At 44.4% G+C, this 23,026-nt stretch overlaps 1 protein-coding gene and 2 non-coding genes across 3 annotated transcripts; 1 reads left to right on the top strand and 2 right to left on the bottom strand.

The window, feature by feature from the left end:
* Position 1: 1 nt before the first annotated feature.
* On the bottom strand, positions 2 to 83 carry TRNAS-GCU. Its single transcript has one exon. It is a non-coding gene; the product is annotated as a tRNA-Ser (tRNA).
* Positions 84 to 505: 422 nt separating this feature from the next.
* TRNAW-CCA lies at positions 506 to 577 on the bottom strand. Its single transcript has one exon. It is a non-coding gene; the product is annotated as a tRNA-Trp (tRNA).
* An 18,956-nt stretch (positions 578 to 19,533) lies between these two features.
* On the top strand, positions 19,534 to 22,704 carry TMEM107 (transmembrane protein 107). Its single transcript, XM_008581704.1, has 5 exons — positions 19,534 to 19,722; positions 19,909 to 19,976; positions 20,079 to 20,179; positions 21,959 to 22,055; positions 22,395 to 22,704. The coding sequence occupies exons 1-5, from the start codon at positions 19,636 to 19,638 to the stop codon at positions 22,462 to 22,464; spliced, it is 423 nt and encodes a 140-aa protein (XP_008579926.1). The 5' UTR covers positions 19,534 to 19,635; the 3' UTR covers positions 22,465 to 22,704.
* Positions 22,705 to 23,026: the final 322 nt, after the last annotated feature.

Raw genomic sequence — 23,026 nt, 5'->3', positions numbered from 1 at the left:
CCGACGAGGATGGGATTCGAACCCACGCGTGCAGAGCACAATGGATTAGCAGTCCATCGCCTTAACCACTCGGCCACCTCGTCCACAGGAGGATCCTTCAGGTTCTTCTCTCTGGGTCCTGAAATCCTGCTCCTGCCTGTGGCGCGCACCTCTGTCGCCCGGGGAGTGCATTCTGAGGTCGTCCGCCCGGCACCGGGAAGAGGAGTCGCAAGCTGCAGACCCAGCGACCTCCACGCCTGTGCCAGCGCCCGATGCTTCTCCCCCTGAGCTGAGCGGCACGGAGCCGCGCCTGTCCTCAGGAGCCCTTCCATTCGCCCAGGACTGCGGTGCCCGAAGCCGTCGCAAAAACTCCCGTGACATCGCTGGGCTCCCTTGACCGGGCGTCCTCAGGACTCCACGCCAGAAGCCCTGCTCTTTCGACCCCTACGAGATGCGCTGGGGCTCGACTAGAATTGAAAATAAAGGGAACTAAATAAAAGTGAGCTGAAACCACAGGAAAAAGAGCTGACCCCGACGTGATTTGAACACGCAACCTTCTGATCTGGAGTCAGACGCGCTACCGTTGCGCCACGAGGTCGACCGGCCATAGCGCTGGACAGATCTCCTCATGCCCACTGTGCGGTCATGTGGCCGGGGGACAGGCGATCGAGACGCGGGAGCTGAGGGCCTTCCTGCCCTTCTGCAAACCCGCCATGTGGTGCGTGAGCTGGCCCACCCGTCCTGAGAGGCTAGCCGGGAGGACGACACCCGCAGGTCAGCGGTCCCTCCACCTCGCCCCCCGCGTCCGGCCGACGACCAGGTGGAGGGTCCTGAGCTGGTCACCAGGGGGACCCAGAGCTCACAACTCAACGGGGAAGGGCCCGCCCAGAAACTGATGGGAGACAGAAACCAGGCGGAACGTGACGGAGCCATGCCAAAGCCCAGGACACCCGAAGGACGGCGAGATTAGGGCCTCCCCGGCTGCACATTACAATCACCCGCGGAGCCTTCAGAAGCACCCACACACAATTCCCACGTGCGGAGATTCTGATTTAAACGGTCCAGGGAAGAGCCCTGGCATCGGTATTTAAAATTGTTGGGAAAAGTCGGTATTTAAAATTATTGAGGGATAATTTACGTACAATGAAACACCAGATCTTAAGTCTGTCTGAGGAGTTTTTGACAAATGCATACACCTGTGCAACTCCCAACTCTTTCAAGATACATCTTTCCATCACTCCAGAAGGTTCTCCCATGTCCCTTCTCAATGGATCCCTGCCCATCCCTTCCCAGAAACAACCACTGTTCTGATTTCGATCACCATAAATATCAGTATTATTTTTAGGTGAAACAGAGCTGGAAATTTATTTTATTTATTTATTTATTTTTAATTTTCATTGAAACATAATTGACTGTACATATCTGTAGGGCACAGCACTGAGTATCAAAACCGGTGTGCAATACGTGATGCTCAAACCAAGATAATTAGTATATTCAACCTTACACATCATGCTGGAAACTTCTAAAAAGGGATGCCTGGAGCTGGAAGAGACCCATTAGTTTCTTCAAGGATGAGAGGAGTTCAAACAAGCCAAGATGTCAAAAGAGGTCATGCTGAATCTCCTTTTCCAAGCCACATTTCTGCACATTCTGCACAGTAGCTCTCTCACAAGTTATCAGGGACCACAGAGATGTCAAAGCCCACAGACACTTCTCGGGCCTGGCCTTAACTGACTCAGGGCAACATTTTCTCTAAGAGCCCTCTTCTCCCATGGCTGTCATGACACTCTTCTTCTGGCCCTCCCCTCGTGCTCCCAGCCCCAGTATCTCTTTTTTCTGTCCTTGCCTTAAATCCTTGGTTGTTTTCAGGGTTCAGTCTTCTGCCATGCTACACAGGTTCCTTGGCTTAAGCTATCACCTGTGTGCTGAGGGCTCTTGAATCCCACTCCCACCTTTGGACTTGGATGTCTAGTGCCTGCTTCTGCACTCCAAGTGAGCGGCCAAGCTGAGGCTAGGGGACTCATCCCTGACTCTTCCCTCTCCCTCACGTCCCATTTCCAGTCACCCAGTCCTGTCAATTTCATTTTCTTAATAGTTCTGTCAACCCTCATTCTCCATTCCCATTCTCATCCCTCAGCCCCTCTTGCTGGATTGAGGTAACAGACTCTGATCTTCCTGCCTTCAGAAAAGTCAGGGTGGCGGCCCTGTGGCTCACTCGGGAGAGTGCGGTGCTGATAACACCAAGGCCAAGGGTTCGGATCCCACATAGGGATGGCCGGTTAGCTCACTGGCTGAGCGTGGTGCTGACAACACCAAGTCAAGGGTTAAGATCCCCTTACCGGTCATCTTTAGAAAAAAAAAAAAGAAAGAAAAGTCAAAGAGAATAACCTTTCAGAATGCAAACATGATCCCATCACTCATCAGCTCAACATCAGTGGCTCATAACCTTTGGGATTAAGTCCTGACTTCTTAGTGGACCCCAAGGCTCTGGAACCAGGCTGCCAGGGTTCAGGTAGAGGTTTTGCTACTGTGTAACTTGAGCTAGCTTTTTTTAAAACTTCCCTGTGTCTCAGTATTTCCATCTTTAAAGTGGTAAAGATTATAATGGGTCACTATCAGTTGATCTACTACAGATAAGGTGCTCAGAGTCTGGCTGGTAATAATCACTGAATTATTGTTGTTGTTATTATTATCTGGAACTTGCTTGATTTTTCAGCCACTCCCCCCTCACCTCCCATGTGACAGCCATACTGACTAATTTACAATTGCCCAAACTCACCATGCTTCCAACGGTTTCTGTGCCACTGTCCCTAGTATTGCTTGATGGCTTTTCCAATCCTTCTTTTCCTGGCTGACTCTTACATACCACTCAAGGCTCAGTTCAGAAGCTTCCTTCTCCCCACTCCTGGAGGAGTAGAATTTTCTGTGTTCTCCTCCAAGATAGCACTTAAAATTTTACATGTTAATTGTTTCTTTGGTGTGTCTCTCACTAGACTACTAAGAGAGTGGGAAATATGTATTTTTAGCATCGAGTACAATTACTGGAATATGTACTCAATAAGTATTTGTGAAATTAATTAGGAATAGCTTTAGCAAAAGCACTGGGGTGGGCAAGAGCCTGGCTTACAGAGAAAGGAGACATGTCTGGGTAGCTGAAGAGCTTGGAGTAAGTTGGAAAATTTTGCTGGAAAGGAAAGTTGGGTCAGTGAATATGGCTACCAGGGAACATGGAGTTGATCTCCACGCACAGAGAGGTTTGCAGCAGATGTGAAGAGTACACTCTGATGTGTTAATCTCCTCCATTCATACCACCAGTTTCCAAATTTTAGAAGCCAATAAATAACTCCAGTCTGTTCATATTGGCCCAATACAGTAGCCACTAGGTTGGCTATTCAATATGGGGCTGTTAATGATAAACTAAATTTTTGAAATTGGTTCCTCATTCCCACTAGCCACATTTCAAGTGTTCAGTAGCCACATGGAGCTAGCTGGCTACTATATTGGACAGAGACAATATATAATATTTCCATTCATCACAGATAGTTCTGTTAGACCACACTGGTCCAAAGACTGAAAACTGGTAGACCAAGGGCTGTATGCTGTTGCTCTCAAGGTGATTTTTTTCTTCTCATTTTTAAATTTTATTTATTTATCCATTCATCACAGATAGTTCTGTTAGACCACACTGGTCCAAAGACTGAAAACTGGTAGACCGAGGGCTGTATGCTGTTGCTCTCAAGGTGATTTTTTTCTTCTCATTTTTAAATTTTATTTATTTATTTTTTTTCTAAAGATGACCGGTAAGGGGATCTTAACCCTCGACTTGGTGTTGTCAGCACCACGCTCACCCAGTGAGCGAACCGGCCATCCCTATATGAGATCCGAACCCGTGGCCTTGGTGTTATCAGCACCGCACTCTACCGAGTGAGCCACAGGCCGGCCCCTCATTTTTTAATTTTAAAGTTGGAGAGCTGGCTAGTTAGCTCAGTTGGATAGAATGCGGCGTTACAACACCAAGGACAAGGGTTTGGTTCTCCATACTGGCCCCCAAAAAGTTGGAGACCAATTTAAGATGATTGGGATGAAAAGCCTAGATTTCTCGCCTCTCTCAAAACAATGAAAACCCCAGTAAAACTGGCCTTGGTTTCCCATAAGACCAAGGAAGCTGAGTAGCGCTGCACTGATCCCCACCCTTGTCCCCTCAACTCCTACCCACGCTGGGTATGAGCATTCCTGGGCTGCATTTGTTTTTTCCTCTGATCTGAAGCAACTTCATTTATTTGTTGCCCGACCCCCACAGAGCTGCAGCCCCAGTGGGAGAGAAGGGCATTGAACCAAAGAGGATTATTCTCGACCCTTATTTTGTTTTTGGCAGCTTGCCAGTATGGGGGATCCGAACCCTTGACCTTGGTGTTACCAGCTCTATGCTCTAACCAAGTGAGCTGGGCCAACCCTATTCTTGGCCCTCAAAATCTCATGGAATGAATGTGCCCTGCTAAATTTTGGACTTGCTTGGGACCTGTTACTCTTTTCTTCCTTCCGATTTCTCCCTTTTGGAATGGGAATGTCTATTTTAAGCCGATCCCAACCACTGTATTTGGGAAACACATAACTATCTGATTTTACAGTTTCACAGCTGGAGAAGAATTTTGCCTCAGAACAAATCACACCTCTAACGTCATCCATATCTGATTTAGGTGATATTTAGATGAGACTTTGGGATTTAGAACTGATGCTGGAATGACTTAAGACTTTGGGGGCTGATGGGATGGAATGAATGTATTTTATGCGCAAAAAGTACATGAATTGTGGGGGGCCAGGATGGAATGTTATGGCCTGAATGTTTGTGTCCCCCCAAAATTCATATGTTGAAGCCCTAATGTTACACTCTCTTTGTCACCTCTCTTCCCCTGGGTGATGTAGACGCAAAGGATTACTCAAAGCCCATTTCTTCTGGGTCAGTGAGAAGCCCCGAAGGGGTTAATTTTCCATGAATCCTCAAGAGAGAGGCATTCCTCCTGGGAAAATTAACACCTGGCTAGGGTCTCCTCCCAGTATTTATTCTCCAGGCCAGAAAGTTACAGAAAAGGAACATAGGTGGAGTTATGGCTAAGTATAGTTCAACAATAGAGGCTGGTAACATAAGTGAAATAACAAAGTGACATTCCATAATGCAGTTTGCAAAAGGTTAAGTCAATCCACCAAAAAAAGCTTGTTCTTAGCAAATACTGTCTTTTCCTACAGCAATTTCCTTAATATGTTTACATAACAATCAAGTAACTTTAGGTTAATCTACTCCAAGGGCATCTGTCCTTGAGCAAACAATTTTGCTGTGTTACAATTCTTTATCTACAACAGAGACTTTAGCCTGGGTTTCCTGTCTTTTGCAAGCTTAACATTTCTTTTTTTTTTTTTAAAGGATGACCGGTAAGGGGATCTCAACCCTTGACTTGGTGTTGTCAGCACCACGCTCAGGCAGTGAGCGAACCGGCCATCCCTACATGGGATCCGAACCCGTGGCCTTGGTGTTATCAGCACCGCACTCTACCGAGTGAGCCACAGGCCGGCCCGCAAGCTTAACATTTCTATATGTAATTTTAAAAAGTTAGATTATACCTGAAACTACAGGGCTTTGGAGGCTAGGCCCTGTGAAATACATTTGCTTTATTAATGTTAGTATACTCCACACCCTAACCCCCAGTGTGATGGTATTTGGAGGTGAGGGCTGTGAAGGTTAATTCTAGGTGTCAACTTGGATTGAGGACTATCAAGAAACCTGGTAAAGCTACCTTTTTAGGTGTGTCCATGAGAATGTTTCCAGCAGAGATTAGTATGACAGCCTGAGTGGACTGCGTGGGAAAGATCTGCCCTCAATGTGGGCAGGAACCATCCAATCTGCTGGGGGTCCAGAGAGAACAAAAACAGAGAAAAAGGCAAATCACTCTCTCTTATCTGCTGGAACTGGGATACACTCTGCTCTCTTGTCCATGGACATCAGAACTCAAGACTCTTCAGCTTTTGGGATCCAGGACTTACACCAAGGACACCTTCGGCTTCCCTGTTTCTGAAGCCTTGGGATTTGGACTGAGCCATGCTACCGGCATCCAGTTTGCAGATAGCCTATTGTGGGACTTTTCTTCACAATCACGTGAGCCAGATCCCCTAATAAATCCTCTCTCATAGGGCCGGCCCGTGGCTCACTTGGGAGAGTGTGGTGCTGATAACACCAAGCCAAGGGTTAAGATCCCCTTACCGGTCATCTTTAAAAATAAAAAATCCCCTCTCATGTATATAACATATCCTTTTGGTTCTGTCTCTCTGGAGAACCTTGTCTAATACAGGGCCTTTGGGAGGTGATTAGGTTTAGATGAGGTCATGATGGTGGGGCCCTCATGATGGGATTAGTGGCCTTATGAAATAGAGGAAGACACAGACATATCTCTCCAAGTGCTGGCACAGAGAAAAGACCATCTGAGCACACAACAAGAAGGCAGCTGTCTACAAGCCAGGGAGAAGTCATGCCATCCATTACAGACTCTGTGACCTTCGACAGGTAAACATATTGCTCTGCGCCTCAGATTCCTTAATATGTGTCTACCTCTTAGATGGTGAGGTTTAAAAGACAATGGAGTTGGCATCTCAGCAACACTCAGCACAGTCGATTACTCCTTCCTTCTTGAAATACTTTCTTCACTTACTCTCTTATTTTCCTGCCAGCTCACTGGCAGCTTTTTCTTAGCCCCAGTCTTTGTTATTTAGTATCTGGATAATGGGCTTTGGCTCCAGAGAGGCCTTCTTTAGAATCCTAGTCTCTACCACTTATTAGCTCTGTTATTTGGCAAGTTGCTTAACTTCTCTGAGCCTTTCTTTATTATGTAGCAGGTAGATTATTCCTCTCCAGCTTGCTTTTCAGAGTTGTTGTGAAGATCAAATCAGGTAATGAAAATTAAAGTTTTTGGCTATAACATGCTATAAAATTATTAGCAGACACATGTGTGTGTGTGTATTATTTTTTAAATATTTTAATGGAAAGGTAAGCCAAAAACTAAAAATGGTTTACCTAGAGTGGAAGGTGGAGGGACAGAAATGGAGACCTGACTTTTCTGAATGTGCGTTATTTTATAGATTTCAACTTTGGAAGTATATAAATGTTCAACATAATTATAAAACAAAATTCAATAAAAATTAAAAAACCAACTCATAGGGCCGGCCCATGGCTCACTCGGGAGAGTGCGGTGCTGATAACACCAAGGCCCCGGGTTCGGATCCCATATAGGGATGGCCATTTAGCTCACTGGGTGAGCGTGGTGCTGACAACACCAAGCCAAGGGTTAAGATCCCCTTACCGGTCATCTTTAAAAAAAAAAAACAAAACAAAAAAACAACTCATACAATCTTTAGAATCAAATAACTTGTTGGGATTTTGATTGGGATTTAATTGAGACGAAATTGGGAAGAATTGACTGCTTAACAACATTGAGCCTTCCAATCTATGAACATGGAATGTCTCTCCATTTATTTAGATCTTCTTGATTTCTTTCATCTATATAGTTTTCCACGTGCAGATTCTATACACATTTTGTTAGATTTATACCTAAGTAATTCTTTCTTTGGTGCTACTGTATTTTTTTTTTCTAATTCAAATTGTTTATTGCTGGTATATAGGAGAGCAATTGACTTTTGTAGATTGACTTTGTAGCCTGTGACCTTGCTATGCTTATTAGTTCCAGGAGCTTTTCTTGTAGATTCTTTGGGATTTTCTACAAGACAATAAAAGCAATCTGTAAAAGGCAAAAGTAAAATGAAACCACTGAACCTAATGGTATAATTCCACCAGAGAGGAATTACTTTAAGTGACTTGATGGGGATCCAAACCCTTGACCTTGGTGTTACCAACACTGCTTCTAACCAACTGAGCTAACCAGCCAGCCCTTTAAATGATTTTTAAGCACAGTAATTGTTTTGATTGTATATCCTTGTTGAGATATATCCTAAGGATAAAACAAAAACAAAAATAACAAAAATCTGCAAAGAAAAGTTAAATTTGTATTAGCCATATCAGTAACAATAATGCTGACATGGTATTGAGCAAATAGGTAATTATGTCAATAAATAAGATTTTCAACATAGGAGAAAAGACATAGATAGAAAACCAAAGTAGTAAAAACCTTGTAATACTAAATTTAAATCAGAAATATAATCCATCCAGGTCTTAGCATAATACATGGCATGCAGCAAGTACTTATTAAATATTTATTTTAAAGAATTTGTGGGAATGGCTATAGCTGCAGATTACCAGTGGGTACATTTCTATCCCTAAATATGTTAGGATAGAAGAAATGTTGAGAACCACTGGGCTAGTGGCAGCCTTCCCAAAAGTGGAAGGGTTAAGTCTGGGTGGCTGCAGGAGTTCTGCTATTACTTGAGTTGGTGGGGTGACAAAGGAACTTTATTATGAATTCCAAATGGAGGAGAGGTCGTGAGAAGGAACCCTATTAGTAGCCAAGGTATGCCTGATCCAACTAGATCCATGGATCAAGAGGCAGGGATCTGGGGGAAAAGTCAACCAATAAGTGATATAGACCAGTGACCATGCTGTCCATGGAGCAAACGATGTCCATAATATATACAGGCTTTTTTGTGACCAGGCTTTGACCTTTACCAGAATCCTATCCACTCCACTAAGATGGCTGTAATATAAAGGAAGGAAAGGACCGGCCCCATGGCTCACTCGGGAGAGTGTGGTGCTGGTAGCACCGAGGCCACAGGTTCGGATCCTATATAGGGATGGCTGGTGCGCTCACTGGCTGAGTGTGGTACGACCACACCGTGCCGAGGGTTGTGATCCCCTTACCAGTAAAAAAAAAAAAAAAGGAAGGGGAAAAAAAGGAGGGATGGAGAAATAACAAGTGTTGGTAAAGATGTGGAACACATTGCTGGTGGGAATGTAAAATGGTGCAGCTATGATGGAAAACAGTTTGGTGGTTCCTTAAAAGGAACTACATGGGCTGCTCAGCTGGTTAAAGTGCAGCTGTATAATACGGAGGGCCGGCCTGTGGCTCACTTGGGAGAGCGTGGTGCTGACAACACCAAGTCAAGGGTTAAGATCCCCTTACCAACCCCCCTTTTTATAGGGGGGGAAGGTTAAAACCTTCATAATACTGCCATATGACCCAGAAACTTTACTTTTAGGTTTATATCCAAAAGAATTGAAAATAGGTACTCAAACAGATACTTGTACATGAATATCCAAAGCAGCTGTATTAGTCCATTTAGGTTGTTTATAACAAAATATGTGGGGCCGGCCAGTGGCTCACTTGGGAGAGTGCGGTGCTGATAATACCAAGGCCACAGGTTGGGATCCCCTATAGGGATGGCCGGTTGGCTCACTGCGTGAGCCTGGTGCTGACAGCACCAAGTCAAGGGCTAAGATCCCCTTGCCGGTTATCTTTAAAAAAAAAAAAAAAAATGTGGAACTGGGTAATTTATATAGAAAACAAAATTTATTGCTTACGGTTTCTGAAGCTGAGAAGTCCAAAGTCCATCTGGTAGGGGTCTTGGTGGTGGCCACAGGGACCCAGGGGTCTCACACTGCAAGACAGTGAAAGCAGAGAGAGCAGAGTGAGCAAGAGATAACCTGTCCTCTTCTTTTAAAGCCCTCAGAACCACGCCCCTGGCCACCATTTTTAATCCATTCATTACTGCACGGTCCTACAATCCAATCACCTCCTCAAGGCTCCACCTTTCGATTACCATAATAGGATTTCCCACCCTCTCAACAGTCACAGTGGGGGCTAAGTTTCAAATACATAAAACTTGGGGGACATAATTCAAGCTTCAGTGAGTTTTGGGGGGACATAATTCAAGCTTCAGTGAGTTTTGGGGGGACATAATTTAATCCACTACAGCAGCACTATTCACAACAGCCAAAAGGTAGGAACAAACCAAATGTTCACTAGCTGATGAATGGATAAACAAAACGAGGTCATATGCATACAACAGAACATTATTCCAAACACTACAACATGTATGAATCTTGAAAACAACATGCTAAGTGAGAGAAGCCAGGTGCAAAAGGCCAATATTGTATGATTCCACTTATATAAAACATCCAAAATAAGTAAATCCATCAAAACAGAAAGTAGATTACTGGTTACCAGTGTTAAAGTCAAATAAAAATATAGAGACATCTCTAAGAGAACGATTTATTTGGAAAAACAGGATTGCAATCAGGACACAGACCAGGAGTGGTCTCTGGTATATCTGAAGAACAAAGTCTAAGAGTTTTATTAGAAAGAGAAATGTTAAATATTGTTTTGAAAAAAAGCTCATTTGCACTAGCAAAGTTTTTGGAGTTGGCAGGTTTTGGTAAGCAACAGCAGTAAAAATAAATTAGTCTTGGAGTCATGGCAGGGTGTTTTAGCACCTACTAGACGAGACCAGTCTTAGACTGTTTCAACAGCTGGGTTTGTAGGAAATTCTTCTTGCAGCAGGCAGTATGTACCCTGAGTGCTTTTTCCTCCTGGCTCCTTGTCTCTAATTTTAGTTTGGGTATGACAAGAATGACCCAATTTGTATAACCAACTTTCACTCCAGATTCTAGGGGAAGAGGGGAGTACGAACTAACTGCTTAATGGGTACAGAGTTTTCTTTTGGGATGATAAAAATCATTTTGGAACTAGATAGAGGTGGTAGTTGTACAATCTTGTGAATGCACTAAAGACCACTAAATTGTACACTTTAAGATGGTTATTTTAAGCTAATCAGTTAACTCAGTTGTTTAGGGTGTGGTGCTGATAACACCCAGGTCTGGGGTTTGATCCCTGTACCACACAGCAGAAAAAAGAAAAATAAGTGATTGTTTTATATTATGTGAATTTCACCTTGACAGAAAAAGAAAAAAATGAAAAAAAAAAAAAAAAAGAAAGAAAAAACCCAACGGCCAACTTGAAGAGGCTCCCACTGACCAAAATTTGGACAATTAGAGTGTCAAAAAGAATAATTGCAGGCCGGCCCGTGGCTCACTCGGGAGAGTGCGGTGCTGATAACACCAAGGCCACAGGTTCGGATCCTATATAGGGATGGCCGGTTTGCTCACTGGCTGAGCGTGGTGCTGACAACACCAAGCCAAGGGTTGAGATCCCCTTACCGGTCATCTTTTTAAAAAAAAAAAAAAAAAAAAAAAAAAAGAATAATTGCTATGTATTGAAACACACAAAAGATGTTAAAATCTACAAGTTCACAAAGATATTAAAAGCGACTAATTAATTCATTTTGCAGGATGTTGAAGAACTGCTGGGAAAATAGAATAATTTAATCAGGCCCCCCTCCCTTGGGGCAGGTTGGGGGTGGTGCAGCATTATTTGGGGGTGGGTTGTCTGTGGGTGGAGTTAGTGCTCCTGCATGGCACTGCCACCTTGTCTGGCATTTACTGCCTCCAGCGGCTGCCACACCCTGCAGCCATGGTCTCCAACCTGCAGCTTCCAAGGACCTATTTGCCAGTTACCTAGCTCATAGACCTGCGTGAAGGGGTCTGGTGACCCAGCCTGGCATGTGAAGGGTTTGTGACCCAGTCTGTGAATGGGCTTGAGGGGTCTGTGAGCTCCAGACCCAGCCCTAGCATGGCAATTGTTGTAGTCGGCAGGATTACTGGCCGGTAAAAGAGCCTGACAACTGGTGTGGTTGAGTAGCTAGACAAATGGCATCACAAACAGGATTAGTAGCTCCCACAATTGGCGACGTCAGCAGGATTCTGACATTAGCTGGAGTGCAACAAGAACCAATTTATTATTTTGAAAACTGGTAAATAATGAGAAAAAAAACCACACATACCTTTCCTGTATAACCTGTATCTCATGGTAAACAACAAGTTGATGAGGGCAAATTCTTATTTGTAAAAGAAACCCAGATGGTAAATACAGAAGATAGAATTAGACTATCCCCATTTTGCAACCCCTGATGAAATAATGGAGCTGGGCAGTGATGATCAGTTAAACCATTAGGTGAAAAACTGGTGGGGAAGTGTATACTTACTTTCTCAGTCTGACTACACCTGAACCCAGTGCTTAGACTGACCAGAAAAGAAGAGACAAGCGGGCCTCCTGATGTGATGGAGTAGGAAGCACAAACTACTACTCCTGATGTATTTTACCAGAGACTGATCAACCACTAGATCTAAGAACCAGTTTACAGGAAATACAGGGCATGGAGGAAATGTTAAATAACATTACAAGAATATGGCCTAAATGGCCCAATGCCTTCAACAGAGAAACAAAAGAAACCATACCAGCCAGAAAAGAAAACAAAACAAAACAAAAGGAGAAGGTAGGTGAGGACATTGGGAGAAGGAAGAGCCCAAGATTAAAAGAGATTTAGGGGGATTGGCTTAAACTAACACTAAGTGAACTGCACTGCAACTTTTTTTTTTTTTTTCTTTAAAGATGACCGGTAAGGGGGTCTTAACCCTTGACTTGGTGTTGTCAGCACCACGCTCACCCAGTGAGCCAACTGGCCATCCCTATATGGGATCCGAACCCATGGCCTTGGTGTTATCAGCACCACACTCTCCCAAGTGAGCCACGGGCCGGCCCCTTGCACTGCAACTTTTATTTATGGGAAATCCTTATTGTGTATGCCAGAGGGCAGCTGTAAACTTGAAAACAATCCATTAAATATATTTTGTTTCATATTTTGTAGCAATTATTATCAGCCACTAAATAATAGTATCTTTGATACGATTGCTGCATACAGAGTATTTTTGTTAAAAGGTGACTAACTCTTGGGCCGGCCGGTGGCTCACTCGGGAGAGTGTGGTGTTGATAACACCAAGGCCCCGGGTTCGGATCCCACATAGGGATGGCCGGTTCGCTCACTGGCTGAGCGTGGTGCTGACAACACCAAGTCAAGGGTTAAGATCCCCTTACCGGTCATCCTTTTTAAAAAAAAAAAAAAAAAAAAAAAAGACTATACTTTCAGGGATCATTTCTATAGTTCGTTAAAAAAAAAAAAAAAAAGGTGACTAAGTGACTAACTCTTACCTTCATTTTACAGTGCTTACTGTGCCAAACTTCTCGTCAGACTTCCTATAAAAGAGAACAGTTAATATATGTACACGAACCACAGAAATAGTATAATAAAAATACTATTTAAAAGTTAGTGTTTCTCTACATAAAATATTGTTTATCTTAAGATTTCTCAGCACATTTGTAAAAGTAGTTTAAATCTGGTAAGTTTTCTGATTATTTTTTGTAAGTGGAGATGGTACTTACAACTGAAATAACATTTCAGCTAAACAGAACACATTGCTAAATGTCGATGTTTGACAAAAAAATTGCTTTGTATAATTTCTGTAAATTATACTTGTCCTAAAAAAGGTGTAATGCTATAATGATAGAAGATTTCTGAACAAATTCTTATCCTTCATTTGATTTTTCAAAATTCTTTTTTTTTAACGATGACCGGTAAGGGGATCTGAACCCTTGACTTGGTGTTGTCAGCACCACACTCAGCCAGTGAGCTACCCGGCCATCCCTATACAGGATCCGAACCCATGGCCTTGGTGTTATCAGCACCACACTCTCCCAAGTGAGCCACGGGCCAGCCCTGATTTTTTAAAATTCTGATCTAATGATAAAATTATATAAATTTTCATTTTCCAATGCAGTTACCTTTTTAAATAGCTGGTAATTCATGGCTATTACCTGTTAAAATATACACACACAACAAGCAAATGTATGTAAAAGGACTAAACTGGAATAAAGTGTTCATGAATGAAACTCTTAGACAATTAAGCACCTTATCCTATTTAATATTAAAAATGAACTTATATGGTTTAAGAAAAACCTTTTTGTTAAAAATTTCCTTTTAAGTAAAAAAACTAAAATTAATTACTTAAGAAACATGATAACCAAGTGCAATGTGTGAACTTTATTTGGACCCTGGTTGAAACAAACCATAAAAAAAAAAAGAAACAGAAAAAGAAAGAAATAAAAATATGTGTGAGGCAGTCAGGCAATGTGAAGTATTTGGTGATGCTATATTTGATGATGTTACAAAATAATAACCTAATGCAGGAGCAGGGAGGACGACACTGGCCGGTTAGCTCAGTTTGTTAGAGCATGGTTCTGATAACACCAAGGTCCTGCACCCGCCAGCTGCCAAAAAACCTCCAGCTGTTGGAGCCTTAAATCTAAGGGGGACGCAGTGAGAGACGGTATAATTAAATCAAGGTTGGCCATGTGTTGATAATTGTCAGGTTCACTATACTATTTTCTTCATTTTTACATATGTTTGAATTTGTTTTTTCACGATAAAAACAATTTTTTAAAGTTCTTTTATTACTAGTTTAAATGTTAGGATATGTTGGGCCAGCCTGTGGCTCACTCGGGAGAGTTCGGTGCTGATAACACCAAGGCCACGGGTTCGATCCCATATAGGTGATGGCTGGTTTGCTCACTGGGTGAGCGTGGTGCTGACAACACCAAGCCAAGGGTTAAGATCCCCTTACCGGTCATTTTATCAGCACCGCACTCTCCCTTTTTTTTTTTTTTTTAAAAAAAAGATGACCGGTAAGGGGATCTTAACCCTTGACTTGGTGTTGTCAGCACCACGCTCAGCCCCTGAGCGAACCGGCCATCCCTATATGGGATCCGAACCCAGGCCTTGGTGTTATCAGCACCGCACTCTCCCGAGTGAGCCACAGGCCGGCCCATTTACCGGTCATCTTAAAAAAAAAAAAAAGTTAGGATATGTGGGTCCTAGCTCTGGAGTGAGTGGCCACCTGCAGAAAGACACCTGGTCAGCAGTTGTACCCCCTATCGCCACTGGCTGGTTCTAAAACTGTTTTGTGAGAAGGCTGGAAATGGCTTCTCTACCGAACCAGCTTCTGTGAATCAAGGGCATGGAAAATGACAGGACAGCCCATTCACTGCTCGTTAATTCACATCCTGAAATGTGACTATCTGGTTTTCACTATCTAGTAGGTCCTCAAAGCAGGAAATCCATTATAAGCAGAGATACCCTCAACCTCCAGCTGTTGAAGCCCTAAATCTAACAGTCATCCTTAACCCTTCCTTTTTTCTCACCCACACACAGCCCCATATCCAAACCTTCTTCATCTTCTAAATATCTCTTATTACCCTTCATTTTGCTCCACCTTCTTGGCTCCACCCTGGTATAAGCCCCATCCTGTCCCTTCTGGATAACTCTATGGCTTCTTCATTAGCTTCACGCTTAAAATCTGCTTAAAACCCATTCTCCATGTTGCAACCAGAGTCATCTTCTAGAATACAACTCTGACCATACCTCTCCCCATGGCTTCAAGGCTGACATGCTCTGGCCCCCGTTTACCTATCCAGCCTCACTAGGCTTCAGAAATGCTGGCTTATTTTCTGTTCAACAAACACACTGGGCTTGTCCCCACTTGCCGTTTCCTCTGCCTGGAATGCTCTTTCCCCAGATCTTCACATGGCTTTCTCTTCATTCTATTCAAGGACCTAAAAAAATCTTGCAAAAGCAGGTCGCAGACTTTCTTCACTTTTGCCCTGTGACACAGCTTCCTTCATCTGTGAACACTCAGACTTGATAAACTGTCACTGGGGAAGCTGGGCTCTGAAGGCCTGGGTTTTCTATTCCGAGGAGGAAATGCATGCAAGTTCCAGGCAGAGGGAAGAAAAGCAAGAGCTCCTCTTCGGTCCTTACATCTCCTTAGTGTCCTGAGAATGTCTGCATGCTTGCTACACTGTAACTTCTGTGTTAGAGAATACAGGAAGCTCATCTTTCATTGTAAATCAGATCATCTCTGTCACTCATTTTAGGAGTCAGATGGCAATGAGGGTCACTTCAATGGAGAAAAGCAGTTGTGTCCACCCTACTGATAGTTTTGCTTGTCCTTCCTGAGATGGGGCAGGTTTGAAAATATTTTCGGAAGTTCAAAAGGGTCCAATAGTTAAGAGAATCTTCTCTACACACTGGAGCTGAGAAACCAGTGTGGGTAATATTATCATCCAATATTATTTGAATAGAAAATAAAGGGTCTTTGCTGAACCTCCCTCTCTCATAAAAATAATTCCTCAGTAAAGCCTATTTTTTAATGTTTATTTTAATTATACATTTTTATGGAGTACAGTTTGTTGTTTTGATACATGCATATATTGTATAATGATTCAATCAGAATAGTTAGCATATCTATCACCTAAACATTTATCATTTCTTTGTGGTTTATAACATTCAAGATCCTCTTTTCTGGCTATCTTGAAACATACAACATTATTAGCTATTGTCACCCTAGAGCATCAGAACTTATGCTTCCTATCTAACTGTCACTTTGTACCTGTTGACAAACCTCTCCTCATTCCCCCACCTCCCTCCCCTTCCCAGCCTGTGGTAACCACGATCTAAAGATCATTCTTTTTCCTTTTTTTTAAAAGATTTTCTTTTTTATCTGTGACATTATTTTTATTAATGACATCAACTCTTCCTGAAATCAACATACTTCTTGTTCACCTCTTGATGCAGCTGAGAACTTGAATATACGCTGGGTTCAGCCTAATGGTCTTTTTAATCTCTTCTGTTTCTAAAATTCTTTTTTTTTTAATGGTTTGTTTTGTTTTTATTGGTTATGAATATTCATGGGGTACAAAGCAAATTGCCACCACTCGTGCCTACGATGTGATGTGATGGCCAGATACATACTGGCAGCATGTCCATTACCACGAATTGTGATTATACCCCAGTAAAGTCTAAATGATGACAAATTTTATTTTACAGGGATGAAAAAGCAAGTCTTGTTGTTCACATTTTCTATTAGGAGGAAAAGGCTGTGCTGCCTTCTACAGATCTCTGTTTTATATGGAAATGTCATTATGTAGCTCCAATATATAGGAGTTCAACAATTTCTAGGATTTAGGGACCCTCAATCCTGGAAATTATTCCTTCTTCTTTTTTTTTTTTTTAAAAAAAGGATGACCAGTAAGGGCATCTCAACCCTTGGCTTGGTGTCGTGAGCACCACGCTCAGCCATTGAGCCAACCAGTCATCCCTATGTAGGATCCGAACCCCATGGCCTTTGGTGCTATCAGCACCGCACTCTCCCGAGTGAGCCATGGGCCAGCCCCATTCCTTCTTTTTTTATAATGTAATTTCATGTCTTGATGATACTATATAAGGGGGACAGGCCAGTTAGCTCACTTAGGAGAGCATGGTGCTGAGATGATAATACTATATAAGACTCAAAAGGAAAACTTGAAGGTTTACTGTTTGAAAGGTTTTTTATTTTTTTTATTTTTTATTTATTTACTTATTTATTTTTTAAAGATGACCGGTAAGGGGATCTTAACCCTTGACTTGGTGTTGTAAGTACCACACTCACCCAGTGAGCTAACCGGCCATCCCTATATAGGATCTGAACCCTTGGCCTTGGTGTTATCAGCACCACACTCTCCTGAGTGAGCTATGGGCCGGCCCGAAAGGGTTTTTCTTTTTTTTTTTTTGGGGGATGACCGGTAAGGGGATCTCAACCCTTGGCTTGGTGTTGTCAGCACCATGCTCAGCCAGTGAGCAAACCGGCCATCCCTATGTGGGATCCGAACCCGTGGCCTTGGTGTTATCAGCACCGCACTCTACCAAGTGAGCCACGGGCCGGCCTCGAAAGGGTTTTTTAAAAAGTAATTTGATTTACAGAAAAGTTGCAAAAATAACAAAGAATTTCAGTGTGCCTTCACCCAGATCACACTTGCTTTATCATGCTCTTTCTATACAGAATCATATTTTTTCTAAACCATTTGAGAGTAAAGTTGCAGACATATGCCCCTTTACTGCTAGGTACTTCAGTGTGTATTTTCTAACAAGGATAGTCTCTTTTATAAAGCCAGTGCAATTAACAAAAATTAAGAAATTAACACTGACACAATGCTATTACCTAAGCCACAAACCTTATTCAAATTTTGCCAGTTGTCCCACTATTGTCCTTAATAATAAAAAAAAAAAGGTTTTTTTCCCCCTGGTCCAGGATGACATAGTAAATTTGTCAGGTCAAATTTGTCACCTCTCTTTAGTCTCTCTTAATTTGGAAGAGCTCTTTGGTCTTTGTCTTTCATGATCTTGACCAAAAACCTTTGATTTTTTTGAGTTCTGAATCTTTTCACTCACTGGTTTAGAAAAAGGAAATACATTTGTTACATTGGGGACCTGAAAGAGAAAAATGCATTTCCCTAAAACAAAGAACAAATGACCCATTTTCAAAGAGCTTTTCTTGATCACATTATTCTAGTGTTTCTCTTTTTAAAATTTATTTATAGCAACTGTTACCTTGCAGATTTATCTGTTCGTATGTTTGTTGTCAGTCTCCCTGACTAGAACATAAACTCCAGGAAGGTAGGCACTTTTGTTCACCAGTGTACTCCCAGAGCCCAGCACAATGCCTGGCACTTACTAGGGGGTCAATAAATATTTGTTGAATGAATGAATGAGAAATGCCTCGCGGGCTTGTAGTTTAGACTGGTTAAAGGCACTCAGCGGGGTAGAGATTGGTTCTCCTGGGAAACCGGCAGGGAGGTCCCTTTAGGATGAGACTTGACTGTGAGCAATGAGGTCGGCAAGAGCTTTCAGATCTGCAGGGATACCCGCAGAGGCCCAAAGATCAGTGAGGCCGCCGGTAGTAAGAGGTTCTGTAGCCGGGCAGTGCCGGGGGCATGGCACCTCAACGAGATAAGTCTGCGTCCCGGCCAGCTCCCAGCCTCCCAGGAACGCAGGCATGGTCCCATTCGCCTCCTCCGTTCCTCCCTCGTCCCCCTTCCTGGCACCCCTGCCGCACTCCGCTGCTGAAACGCGCCTGTCATCCACATCCTGGCTCCGGGGAGCTGGCCGCTTTCTGCACTCTGCAAATCCCTCACCAAACTAAGCAAAGTTGTCTGAGGAAATCATAGTCTTTCTCAAGCTCCAGGTCTGGGGTCCTCAGACAACCAAGGGCTCCGTGACAGTATGTGACTGCCGGACAATCTAGGGACACCCGCTTCTCCACGTTCATTCGGTTCCCTGGTCTCCTTCGGCGACGGGCAGTGGGAAGCCAAAGGGATGCGGAGGAGGGGAAGGGGGAGTGTCTGTGCCTTGGACATGGCGGTGACCTAGGCCCGCCGTGGCAGTGGTGGCTGTCCCGGGTGGGCAACCCTTGCGCGGAGGGTCACCATGGGCGATGTGGCGGGGCAGGGGGCCGGGCCGCTTCCGGAACTGGCATCCCGGAGGCAGAGGGGCCCTGGGCTAGAGCGGGGCGGCCTTCCGCTCCCAGGCCCGGAGTGGGCAGATTCGGGGTGCGGAGCCGCGGCGCATTGCACCTTCTGAGGGGCTGACGGCTCGGCTGTTTCAGGGGACCTCGCCCGTGGCTCAACCCCGGGTCGGAACATCCCCCTTCTTGACCAGCGTTCTCCGGTACGCCCGCGGCGGCGGGAGACTTTACAACTCTCGCGAGAATGTCAGAGAACGAGGCGCAGCGCCGCTTACGGGGTTGCCAAGGCAACTGGGCGGTGCCTGAGCGCGCGGGAAGGCGGCGAACGTCGGGATTTTGCCCGCTAGCCGGGGAGACTTCAGGAGTGACCATCTTCTAACTTCCAGCCTCAGAAACCACAGCCTCTGCTCCCGCTAGTGCCCCTGTCCCCCAGGGCCATGGGACGGGTCTCGGGGCTCGTGCCGTCTCGCTTCCTGACGCTCCTGGCGCATCTGGTGGTCGTCATTACCTTATTCTGGTCCCGGGTAAGCACCTCGTCTGCCCTCCTTCGTCCCCCATTCCCATCTCGGAGCGGACCCAGCCCAACCCTGCTCCTTCCCCCAGGATCTTCCCCACTTGGGGCCTCCCACTCCCCACCGCCCCCAGGCCTGCCCCGAAGCCTGACCCTTTTTCACTGCTCTTTTTCTGCGCCCCACCCCGCGCCCTCCCAGGACAGCAACATCCAGGCCTGCCTGCCTCTCAAGTTCACCCCCGAGGAGTATGAGAAGCAGGACATTCAGTGAGTTGTTGGGGTGAGGTGGTCAGAACAAAGGGGTGGTGGGAGTCGAGGGGTCCTAGAAGAAGTCTAGAAGGCCTGAGCCAATCTCTTTCCTTTCTGCAGGCTGGTGGCAGCTCTCTCTGTCACCCTGGGCCTCTTTGCAGTGGAGCTGGCTGGTTTCCTCTCAGGAGTTTCCATGTTCAACAGCACGCAGAGCCTCATCTGTATCCTTTCTGCCTGCCCATCTTTCCCACACGATCCATTTACACCACCACACCCTTCAGCCACCTAACTAAGCCTTTTTGGCACATTAGTGTCTGCTCTAGCCGGCAAACAATCTCTCCAGTCGAAAGATCTTAGACAGTGTGAGGGATTTAATACAATCTTCAAGCATTGGTTAAGCCCTGTGTCGACCTGAAAGAAACTGAGGCGGAACATATAAAGCATAGAATTTATTGTCAGTGTGCCTAGTGCAGCAGAGGAAATGCATAGGTCAAGTCACCCTGAGGAATGCGTTCTCAAGAGGGCCAGCATAGCTGAACATTTTATAATCAGAAGAAGGGGGAAGAATCAAAGGAGAGAGAGAGGACAGCCCAGCAGCAGAGGAAATGCATAGGTCAAGTCACCCTGAGGAATGCGTTCTCAAGAGGGCCAGCAGAGCTGAACATTTTATAATCAGAAGAAGGGGGAAGAATCAAAGGAGAGAGAGAGGACAGCCGTGACTTATCACTTCATCAGTTTTTCTATTGGCTGTACATGACATATAAATTTGGGATTGTTACTAGGTTACATCCTACATGCAAGGATCTAGGGTAAGAATTACAAGAGGCATTCTAGGTTATTTTATGACTTTCTGGTGCCACCATGTCTGCTTCTAAGTAAAAATGGTCATGTGATAATATTTTCCAGGACATGCAGACATTATTACTGACTTATCCCAGATCTCCCAAGGCACTACAATTTATTTGTATCTCTCAGCATAAGTTATGTTAGATATAATTCACAAGTTAGGCAGACAATCACGTGTGAAAATCCTGTCCTAGTCAATTGATTAAAAGAGGTGCAAACCAAAGGTAAATCAAGAAAGAACTCCCATAAATATACCTTGGGAAATCCGCGTGAGACACCGACATTCCTTTCAGAGAAATGTTATTTTCCAGAGGCCAGTGAGAGATGATGGGCATTTTTGTCCCAATAATTACACAGATAGGACTTTGAAAACATGTATGAACAGATCTGTTATCCCGATATTTAGGAGTCAAAGGGCACAGACTGAAGTATCTTCTTCAGAGATGGGGAGGGCTGTGTCTTTGCATATCTAGTGTCTGTCCCAATGCTCCGAGGACACCAGGGTACTACAATTTAGTTGACCTGGTCAGAGCAGTATTTTGTTTTTTGATATCGTCTGCTATGCACCAGACATTTAAGATCCCCAAAATGAGAGTAAAACATAGTTCTCTACCTTGAGGAGGAGGCAGACACACAGACACATCTGTAATTCAGTGTGATAAGCACTGTGCTATCGGAGTACTATGGGAACTCAAAAAGACAAAGGAAGTGAGGAACATGGACCAGAGAAGGCTCTTGGCTCTTGAATTGTGGACCAGAAGACTAGGGCACTTGAGGGTGATTCCAGCAGTGTATCAAGTCACTGTCAGCATTCCTGTGTAACCTAGGGTAGGAAGGGAGCCTACTCTTTTGTTTTCTTTTGTGGGGTGTGGCTGGCTGGTACCCTACTCTTACCTCACCTGAAGGGTCCAGGCTGGCTCCTAGATATGAGGTGGAGGTACCCTAGGGTGCCATCTATGCAGGCTCAACGCTGGCCTCTACTCACATGGCAGTTATAAAACTCAGAAGACAGGGCTGCTGACTCTGGCCCTTCCAATATGGTGAGAGAACAAGAGATGAACCTAAGTGCAGATGCCACCCCCATCACCGGCCTTTTCTGGGCCGTCACTACCTGTCGATCCAAAGACTTTCCTTGACTCTGGTGCATTTCTAAGCCATTGGGGCTCACTGTAGTGCATCCGTGGCCCTGTCCTTCTTCATTTTTGAGCGTTGGGAGTGCACCACGTACTGGTACATTTTTGTCTTCTGCAGGTGCGGTAGCACCCTATATTTGGGGATGGGGGAGGAAGGTTTACCTAAACTCTGAAAGTTTCCCCCACCCAGCCCTTTCCTCCCTGTGAGATACACCAGACCCATTCAACATTCTGTAGTCTTGTGAAGTTTCACACACACCCTACCATCTGCCTCCCTACTTTTTTTTGGCCGGTAAGGGGATCCAGACCCTTGACCTTAGTGTTAGAAGCACCAGCTCTCCCAAGTAAGCTAACCAGGCAGCCCACTCCCCCTACAGTTTGAGGGTGGGATTTCTGGTTTGGAGATTTCGGTATTTATATTGGAATGGCCCCTAAACCCATCACTTACCTTCCGCAGCGCCCTCCCAGCTGTCACTGAAATGGCATTATTCGTCTCCGTCTGTGGGCTGAAAAAGAAACCCTTCTGATTTCCGTCATGACGGGAACGTAAGGACGAAGGCTGGAGGAGAAAGGGGCCGCTTACTGTTACTGGAAGAAGGAAGGCATAGGCTTTGGTCCTCCATGAAACTGCCTCTGATGGATTATGTCAGTGTTGGGATAATTATCTCCCGAACCTGGATTATCAGCGTTTACTTTAATGCTTTGCAATATAATATATATCATATATTATATAAGATCAAGACTTATACAGTTTTCAGGGGACAATTGGGGTGTCCAAACTACTGGAGAAAAGAGAGGCTGTTTTCCATCCCTGCAGACCATATAACAGGCATCGCTTCTTCCTTGGTTATTACGGTAGATGTCTGGCGGAAGTGGGTGGGCGGGGATATGTAAATAAAGTGCGAGGTTAGTACTCCCCGCAGCTAAGCGAGCGGAGCATTCTGGGAGAAATTTGTTTATCCATTTTAGGCAGCCGAATGGAAAAAAATTACTTTCAAAGATTTGCCAGTAAATGTACGACAGAATTGGAAGAATCTTAAAGAACCCGGTTGGTCGGACAATGCAGTATATACTCACCCTATTTTATAG

Source organism: Galeopterus variegatus, unplaced genomic scaffold, assembly GCF_000696425.1.
Source record: "Galeopterus variegatus unplaced genomic scaffold, G_variegatus-3.0.2 Scaffold2442, whole genome shotgun sequence".
In the NCBI taxonomy this organism is placed as follows: domain Eukaryota; kingdom Metazoa; phylum Chordata; class Mammalia; order Dermoptera; family Cynocephalidae; genus Galeopterus; species Galeopterus variegatus.
The sequence above is the reverse complement of the archived record's forward strand: the minus strand, read 5'-3'. Positions and strand labels throughout refer to the sequence as shown.